The following is an 8,413-nucleotide window of genomic DNA, read 5'->3' on the forward strand; positions in this document are numbered from 1 at the left end:
TATTATTGTGCCCCCCCCTCGCACCCTGACAGTGCCCCCCCCGCAAAGATTTAAGGACCGGGACCTTTGGGTCCGCGGCCGCTGGCGCCCCGAGCTGCTTCAGCTCCGCGACGTCCCCGTGGTGGCCGTGGACCTCAGCGGCTCCCAGCTCACCTACGACGGCTTGGACAACCTCGGTGAGCCCCCCCCTCTAATTTATAACCCCCCCAGCACCTCGGGACCCCCCCTGGATGTTTTTTGTCCCCTCCCCCCCGCAGTGCAGTTGAGGGAGCTGCAGCACCTGGACCTCAGTGGGTGCCCCCACGTGGACGACTGGGTGCTGGGGCGGCTGCACGTCTTCCAGGGCTCTTTGTTGGAGCTGGCGGTGGCACGCTGTCCCCGTGTCACCGAGAGGGGCCTGGCCACGCTGCACCACCTCCAGTGAGTCCCCTAAACCCCCCCCAAAAAAGATTTACCCCCCCCCGTGAAGCGTGGCACCCACTTTTTGTGTCTTTTTCCCCCCCCACCCCAGGAATCTGCGGCGTTTGGATGTGAGCGGCGTGGCCGTGCCCAGCCCGGGCTGGTTCGCATCCTGCTGGAGGAGATGCTGCCCCGCTGCCAGGTGCTGGGGATGGAGATGGATGGGGGCCCCCCCCCCGAGCGAGGGGAGCCCCCCCTGAGCGCGTGGACCCCCCCCCAGTGACGCTGGGGGCCCTCGGGGGTATTAAAAGCACCGCGGGCGCTGCCCCCGGACGAGGGTTTGGGATTTGTGCCGTGGGCTGCGCTGCTCCCGTCCCTCCAGGTAGGGTTGGGGGTGAATTAGCCCCCCCCAGGGGTTGATTTCAGCCCCCGGGGTGTTTAATTGCCCTCCAAGAGGAGTTAAATGCCCCCAGTTCCTCTCCAGGAGGGTGAAATCCCCCCCAAAAGGGGGTTAAATCGCCCCCACAGGGGGTTAAGCCACTCACAAAGGGGGTTAAATCCCCCCCCCAGGAGGTTAAATCTCCTAAAAAGGGGGTAAAATCCCCCCCAAAGGGGGTTAAGCCACCCCGAAAAGGGGTTAAATCCCTCTCAAGGGGGGTTATTGCCCCCCCTAATGGGCATTAAATCCCCCCTAAAGGGTTTAAAGCCCCCACCGGGAGGTTATTTCCCTCCCCTGGGAGGTTATTCCACCCCCCAAGGGGGTTTTTTGCCCCCCAGGGAGGTCAAGCCTCCCCAAAAAGGGGTGAAATCCACCCCAAAAGGTGTTTAAGCCACTCAAAAAGGTGGTTAAATCCCCCTGAAGGGGTTTTAGAACCTCCCCCAGTGAAGGTTATTGCCCCCCCCAGGGAGTTTTTTTGGTCCCTCTAAGGGGGTTATTGCCCCCTCCAAAGGGTTTTTTTCCCCCCCAGGGAGGCTATTGCCCCCTCCAAGGGGGTTATTGCCCCCTCCAAAGGGTTTTTTTTCCCCCTCCAAGGGGTTTATTCCCCCCCAGGGAGGTTTTTACCACCTCCAAAGGTTTTTTTTTTTTACCCCCCCCGGGCGGTTACACCCCCCCCCCCAAACCCTTCCTCCACCATGCGCCGAGCAGCCAGGCCGGGCGCGCGGCCCCGTTTATTCCCCCACCGAGCCCACCCCCCCAGCGCCCCGTTCTCAACCTGGGGGTGCCGTGGGGGGGTCCTAAAGCCGTGTGCCCGCGGGGGGGGGGTCACTTCTCAAAGTGCTCCAGGGGGTAGTGCTCCCGTAGTGCTGCAGGTGCCGCTCCAGGGCCGCCCTCTGCTTACGCAGGTGGGGGGGCATCTCGCGTACACGTCGGAGAAGAGGTGCTGCTGCGGGCTGGGCTTGGGCTTCCGTTCCGCCTGCTCAAACGCCTCCATCACCTGCACGAGGGGCTTAAAATCAACCCGGGGGGGCTCTCCGTGTACCCCCCCGGCCTCCCGGCTCGCTCACCTTTCTCCGGGAGCTTTTCTCCAGGCTTTTTCCTGCTCGTCGTCCCACCAGCCGCGGTTCAGCATGTGGTGGCGCAGGCGGGAGATGGGGTGGTCCTGCTTGTCCAGTAATTCACCTCGTCCACCGAGCGGTAGGCAGAGCTGTCGTCGCTGGTGCTGTGGTGCCCGATGCTTTGTGGAGAGAAAAAATTATTAAAAAAAAAAAAAAAAGGTCTTTTTTGGGGTGATTTCGGTGTTTTTACTCGCCGCGGGCTCACCGGTAGGTCATGGCCTCGATGAGGAAGGGCTGGTTCTCCGCCACGGCGCGCCGCCGCGCCTCCTTGGTGGCGTTGTAGACGGCGAAAACGTCGTTGCCATCCACCCGGATCGACAGCAGCCCGTAACCGGGACCCCGAGCGGCTGCGGGGACGGGCACGGGGTGGGCACAGCGCCCCCAAATCCCCCCCCCCCCGAGTCTCATCTTCATCCCTCGGTCTTACCGATGCCGTCGCCGCGGTACTGCTCGGAGGTCGGGGTGGAGATGGCGTAGCCGTTGTTGCGGCAGAAGAAGACGATGGGGCACTCGAGGGTGGCGGCGAAATTGAAGCCGGCGTGGGCGTCCCCCTCGCTGGCCGCCCCCTCCCCAAAATAGCAGATGACCGCCCGGTTGGCGTCGGCGCGCTTGATGGCGTAGGCGGCCCCCACGGCTGCAGGGGAAGGGGGGGGGGGGAAAAGAAGAAAAGAAGGGGGTTAAAGGGGTCCGGGGAGGGAATTAGGGGGGCGTGGGGGGGTCTGGGGGGGTCACCTTGTGGAATTTGGGTGGCCAGGGGGGAGGAGATGGTGACGAGTGGCGCTCGCGGGCAGCCGTAGTGCACGGGCATCTGGCGGCCCTTCCCGGGGTCGCTGGTGTTGCCGTAGCACTGCGCCATGAAGAGGTCCAAGGGGTAGCCCCGGTACATCAGCACGCCTTTTTGGGGGGGCACGGTGTGATTTAGGGGGGGTTTAACCCCACAAAGGACCCCCCCTTCGCCTGTTTTGGGGCTCACCGGCCTCCCGGTACTGCCCGAAAACCAGGTCGGTGTCGTCCAGCGCCGCCGCGCTGCCCACGTGCGTCCCCTCCTCGCCGTAGTTGGTCATGTAGAAGGAGATGCGGCCCTGGGGGGGGGGCAAAAAGTGGTGTGGGGGGGTCCTTTTGGGGTCTCCCCCCTCCCCAGCACCCCGTTTTGCCCCCCTTACCTGCCGCTGGGACTCGTAGAGGATGCGGTCCATGGTGTTGAGCAGCGTCATGGTCTTGTAGAGCTTCAGCACCAGCTCCTTGGGCAGCTGGGGGGGGGCCGGGGGGGGCGTTTTTGGGTGTCGCAAGGATGAGGTGGCGTTTTGGGGGCACTGGGTGCGTGGGCACGCGTTGTTTGGGGTCACATCCTGCTTATTTGGGGTGCTGTGTGCCCAGATGTTGTGTTTTTGGGGTCACATCCTGCATTTTTGGGTGCTGTGTGCCCAGACGTTGTGTATTTGGGGTCACATCCTGCATTTTTGGGTGTCCTATACCCAAACGTTGCATGTTTGGGGTGCTGTGTGCCTGGGGGTGGCGTTTTTGGGGTGTCCTATACACAAACATGGCATTTTTGGGGTGTGTGTGCCTGAACTTTGCATTTTTGGGGTCATGCACACAAACATTGCACGTTTGGGGTGTCCTATATGTAAACGTTGCAGATTTGGGTGCCCCCATATATTTGGGGGTACCCCATGTGTTTAGGGTGCCCCCAAATATTTGGGGTACCCCATGTATTTAGGGTCCCCCAGCACCATCCCCATGTGTTTGGGGTGCCCCAAATATTTAGGGTGCCCCCACACATTTAGGGTGCCCCTATATATATTTGGGATACCCAACGGTTTTGGGGTGCCCCCGCACATTTAGGGTGCCCCTATATATTTGGGGTATCCCATGTGTTTAGGGTGTCCCCATGTGTTTGGGGTTCCCCTGCTGTTTAGGGTACCCCACAATTTAGGGTGCCTCTATATATTTGGGATACCCCATGTGTTTGGGGTGCCCCCAAATATTTAGGGTTCCCCAAATATTTAGGGTTTCCCAAAAATTTAGGCTTCGCCAAACATTCCGGATTCCCCACCCCACTCAGCGCCCCCTCCAACCCCATCACCCGTTGGGGCTGCCCCCATTACGGATCCGGGAGAACCTTTTTTGGGGTCGGGGGCTCACCTGGGGGTCCTCGTGGGGGTTTAGGATGTGGCCCTGGCGATCCATCACGCGGTAGACGGGGATGCCCGAGATGACGTTGGGCTGGATGAACTCCAGGCGCTCGGCGAATTCGGCCGAGGCCCCGGGGAACTGCGGCTTCTCCTCCGGGGTCGGGAACTCCTGCTGCGCCCGCGGACCCCGCTGCGGGGTGCCGGGACCCCCATGTCACCCCCTTGTCCTAAAACCGTGTCCCGAACCCCCCCCGAAGGGCCCCGGTGCCTCCCGCCCCGTCACACCCCCCTGCGTGGCCAATGGTCGGGGAGGGCGTGGGGTTATGGGGCCGGGGAGAAAGATATAGGGTTGTGGGGATGGATATGGGGACGGATACGGGGCTGTGGGGACGGATATGGGGCCGTGGGGGTGGATATAGGGCCATGAGGGTGGATATAGGGCCATGAGGGTGGATATGGGGCCGTGGGGATGAATACAGGGCTGCAGGTTGGGATGTGGGGATGGATATAGGGCCATGGGGACAGATTTAGGGCCGTGGGGATGGATATAGGGCCATGGGGTGGGATGTGGGGATGAATATAGGGCCGTGGGGACAGATATGGGGATGCAGGGATGGATTTAGGGCTGTGAGGTGGGATTTGGGGACAGATATAGGGCCGTGGGGACACAGGGATGGGACGCTGGAGTTTGGGGACACAGGGACGCGGGGTTGGGATGTAGGGACACGGGACAGGGGGGCAACATATGGGGACGGGGGGACACCGGGACACCATATGGGGACACGGGGACAACGTATGGGGTCAGGGGAACAACATATGGGGACAGGGGGACAACATATAGGGTCAGGGGGACATGGGGACAATGTATGGGGTCAGGGGGACCTGGGGACAACGTCTGGGGCCGGGGGGACACCGGGACAGGATTTGGGGCCACCTCCCGCCCCCCCCCCCCCCCCCCACTCACGGCGGTGCCGAGGCCGCGCCCGGGGCCCGCGCCCGGAGCCGCCCGCAGGAGCCGCGCCCGCAGCGCCCGCAGCGCCGCCGCCATCTTGGGGGTGGGCGGGGCCTGGCCGAGGGGGCGTGGCCAACGCGAGGTAGACTGTGCTGTGGAAGGGGCGTGGCCACGCGCGGAGGGGCGTGGCTACACACGTGGAGGCGGGGCCACGACCGCCGGCTATAGGAGGGGGCGTGGTCACCTGATGAGGGGGCGTGGTCACCCATCAGGGGGCGTGGTCACCCGTCAAGGGGCGAGGCCACCACCCCGGGCTATGATAGCCTGCTGAGGGGGCGTGGTCACTCGCTGAGGGGGCGTGGTCATGGACGCAGGGGGCGTGACCACCGACCAGGGTTGTACACGTTACGGAGGGGGCGTGGTCACCACTCAGGGCTATGCTTGCCTACGGAGGGGGCGTGGTCACTCACGAAGGGGCGTGGTGAACCACCGAGGGGCGTGACCAGCCATGAAGGAGGCGTGGCCAGCCAGATAGAGGGCGGGGCCAGCAGTCGGGGCAGTGCTCATCTATTGAGGGGGCGTGGTCACTCGACGAGGGGCGTGGCCACCCACTGAAGGGGCGTGGTGAACCACAGAGGGGGCGTGGCCATCACCCCGGGCTATGCTCGCCTATGGAGGGGGCGTGGCCACCCTATGAGGGGGAGTGGCCTCCTTCTAACGCCGTGCGGTGGCACTGATGGGGCGTGGCCACTCAGGGGGCGTGTCCCCGGGGGGAGGAACCGGAAGCGGAAGCGGAAGCGGAAGCGTCGCCATGGAGCCCGGCAGCGCAGCCATGGCGGCGGCCGGCTGCTGCCTGCGGCCGTTCTCCTGCGAGCAGGGGCTGCTCTCGCGGCCCGACGGCTCCGCCGCCTTCGTGCAGGGTCCGTGGGGCTCCGGGGAGGGGTTCCCCGGGTTTTTTTTCGGGGCCCCGGTGGCAGCTCCGTCCCCTCTGTGGCCCCCTTCCCGCAGGTGACACCTCGGTGCTGGCCGGGCTGTACGGCCCCGCGGAGGTGCGGGGCTCAAAGGAGAGCCCCGAGAGGGCGACGCTGGAGGTGCTGCTGCGCCCCAAGGTGGGGCTGCCAGGTGGGGGCCGCCTGGGGGAGATGGGGGCGGGGCCGGGCTCTGAGGGGCGGGGAGGGGGCGAGGCGGGAGGGGTCTGGGGGTGCTCGGAGGGCTCCTGAGGGGTGGGGAGGGGGCGAGGGGGGGGTCTGGGGGTGCTTGGAGGTGTCTGGGGGTGCTCAAGGGGCTCCTGAGGGGTGGGGGGGTAATGGGGGGAGCCCTGAGGCAGTCTCCGGGGTGGCTCAGAGGGGTCTGGGGGTGCTCGGAGGGATCTGGGGGTGCTCAGAGGGCTTCTGAGGAACGGGGGGGTAACGGGGGGAGCCCTGAGGGGGGGCATGGAGGTTTAGAGGGCTCTGGGGGTGCTCGGAGGGGTCTGGGGGTGCTTAGGGGGCTCCCAAGAGGCAGGGGGGTTAATGGGGGGAGCCCTGAGAAGGGCTTCGGGGGCTCTGGGAATGTTCAGAGGGGTCTGGGGGTGCTCGGAGGGCTTCAGGGGTGGTCAAAGGGCTCCCAAGGGATGTGGGGGTGCAGGGGAGAGCCCTAAGGAGGGTTCTGGGGGTGCTCCGAGGGGTCTGGGGGTGCTCAGGGGGCTTCTGAGGGATGTGGGGGTACCGGGGGGAGGGCCTGAGGAGGGCTCCAGAGGCGATCAGAAGCCTCCGGGTGCCAGAGCTCGGGGATGGGTTCCCCAGAGAGGTTTTGGGGTCTCGTTCTTTGGAGATACCCAAACCCCACCTGGGTCTCATCCAGCACAAGGTGCTCTGGGTGCTCCTGGGATTCTTGCCTCCCCCCCCCAGCCCCATTTAACCCCCCCCCCCATCCCTCCCGCAGGCGTCGGTGAGCGCAGCCGGGAGCAGCTCCTCCGGCAGACATGCGAGGCCGTGGTCCTGGGGGTTCTGCACCCCCGCACCGCCATCACCCTCGTGCTGCAGGTGCTCAGCGACGCCGGCTCCGTATCCTTGGGGATCAGGTGGGGGGGGGGGGGGCTGAGTTTTTTGGGGTGTTTCTGTTGGTTTTTCCTCTCCCCCTGTTCCTTGACAACCCCCCCAGCTCCTCTCCTGCTGCCTGAACGCCGCCTGCATGGGGCTGCTGGATGCGGGGCTGCCCCTCTCGGCCCTCTTCTGCGGTGTCACCTGCGCCCTCGACACCCAGGGCGCCATCGTCCTCGACCCCACAACCCGGCAGGAGCAGGTGAGCCCCGGGGGGGCCCCCCCTGAGCCCCGGGACCCCCACCCCAACCCTGCTGACCCCCCCCCTCTCCTCCCCAGGAGGCTCGCGCCGTCCTCACCTTTGCCATCGACAGCACGGAAAAGAAAGTGCTGATGGCCACCACCAGAGGCAGCTGCTCCGTGGAGGAGGTGAGGGGCTCGGGGACCCTTTTTTAGGGCTGGGGGGTTGAAAAATCCCCCCCACCCCAGCCCCCCGCTGCTCTTTAATTTCTTTATTTCCTCCCCCTGCAGATGCAGCAGTGCCTTGTGGCCGCCCAGCGTGCCGCCGACACCATCTTCCAGTTCTACCGGGACTCTGCCCGCCGGAGATACTCCAAATCCTGACCCTTTTATAGCTTTTCTACCTTTTAGAATTATTTGTTTTATAAATATTACAACATTCAGATTGAGTCGAGACCTCATTTATAACAATGCCAACCATTTTCTCGACACGAATTACCACTCCATACATAACACCTGCCTGGGGGGTCGTCCACCTGCGTCTGCCCCTCGCGCAGCCCCTCCAGCAGCTTCCAGGCGCTGCCTGTCCACGGGGGAAGGTGGCAGTGTCACTGTCACGCCCCCCCCCGTGTCACCACCCCCGTCGTTGTCATCCTGTGCCCCCCCCCTCACCGGCGTGGAGGGCTCTGGGCAACACTGGGGGGCACTGGGAGGGTGCTGGGGGGCTTTGAGCAATACTGGGGGGGCACAGGGAGAGTACTGAAGGTCCATAGGCATTACTGGGGGGCACTGGGAGGGTGCTGGGGGGCTCTGGGCAATATTGGGAGGCACTGGGTGGGTTAACCACTTGCAAGACACCTCTAGATACAGGCACAGCCAGGGATTTGGAAGCTTTTAGAGGGTTCCAGGGATTCAGAAATTCTTTGAAGGTTCCAGGATGGGTCAGCTGAAAAGGGACCCATAACAGGAACTTGGAAGATTGGGTCTACTCCTGGAGATCTGAAGGTTAGGCTTGTTACAAATGAAGTCTGAACTCGATCTGAATTTAGTAATATTTATAAAAGGGGTAATATTTAAATATTTATAGAAATATTTACAAATAGTAATAT

At 63.6% G+C, this 8,413-nt stretch overlaps 3 protein-coding genes across 4 annotated transcripts in view; 2 read left to right on the top strand and 1 right to left on the bottom strand.

Moving 5' to 3' along the window:
• The window catches only part of DMAC2 (distal membrane arm assembly component 2), a gene marked incomplete at its 5' end in the record, with an annotated part of 2,194 nt that extends 776 nt beyond the window's left edge, over window positions 1–1,418 (top strand). Inside the window, 4 exon segments of the mRNA XM_084304187.1 lie at window positions 49–176; window positions 258–420; window positions 512–549; window positions 552–1,418. Coding sequence (XP_084160313.1) covers window positions 49–176; window positions 258–420; window positions 512–549; window positions 552–682 — 460 coding nt within the window. The 3' untranslated portion in view covers window positions 683–1,418.
• A 127-nt stretch (window positions 1,419–1,545) lies between these two features.
• BCKDHA (branched chain keto acid dehydrogenase E1 subunit alpha) lies at window positions 1,546–5,190 on the bottom strand. The gene is given in 13 exon segments (XM_084304196.1): window positions 1,546–1,695; window positions 1,698–1,760; window positions 1,763–1,835; window positions 1,906–1,919; window positions 1,922–2,008; window positions 2,011–2,075; window positions 2,162–2,303; window positions 2,384–2,590; window positions 2,689–2,850; window positions 2,930–3,038; window positions 3,120–3,206; window positions 4,102–4,281; window positions 5,056–5,190. Coding segments are annotated over 13 exon segments (1,305 nt in total). The 5' UTR covers window positions 5,140–5,190; the 3' UTR covers window positions 1,546–1,663.
• A 644-nt stretch (window positions 5,191–5,834) lies between these two features.
• EXOSC5 (exosome component 5) lies at window positions 5,835–7,741 on the top strand. Of its 2 annotated transcripts, none has more exons than XM_084304194.1 (6): window positions 5,835–5,963; window positions 6,052–6,165; window positions 6,967–7,088; window positions 7,186–7,326; window positions 7,404–7,493; window positions 7,596–7,741. In XM_084304194.1, exons 1-6 carry the CDS (start codon window positions 5,855–5,857, stop codon window positions 7,686–7,688), a joined length of 669 nt encoding a protein of 222 aa, XP_084160320.1. In that variant the 5' UTR covers window positions 5,835–5,854; the 3' UTR covers window positions 7,689–7,741. The 2 variants fall into 2 exon arrangements, with proteins under 2 accessions (XP_084160320.1, XP_084160321.1); XM_084304195.1 differs by having other exon boundaries at window positions 7,439–7,493.
• Window positions 7,742–8,413: the final 672 nt, after the last annotated feature.

The sequence above is a fragment of the Netta rufina genome (assembly GCF_964035555.1).
Source record: "Netta rufina genome assembly, chromosome: 36".
In the NCBI taxonomy this organism is placed as follows: domain Eukaryota; kingdom Metazoa; phylum Chordata; class Aves; order Anseriformes; family Anatidae; genus Netta; species Netta rufina.

Excerpts from the sequence above, each read along its gene's own strand:
- EXOSC5 (XM_084304194.1), top strand. The coding sequence starts at position 5,855 with ATGGAGCCCGGCAGCGCAGCCATGGCGGCGGCCGGCTGCTGCCTGCGG. Across the intron at positions 7,089-7,185 it reads TGCTCAGCGACGCCGGCTCC|CTCCTCTCCTGCTGCCTGAA; the intron begins GTATCCTTGGGG and ends CAACCCCCCCAG. Across the intron at positions 7,327-7,403 it reads CCACAACCCGGCAGGAGCAG|GAGGCTCGCGCCGTCCTCAC; the intron begins GTGAGCCCCGGG and ends TCTCCTCCCCAG.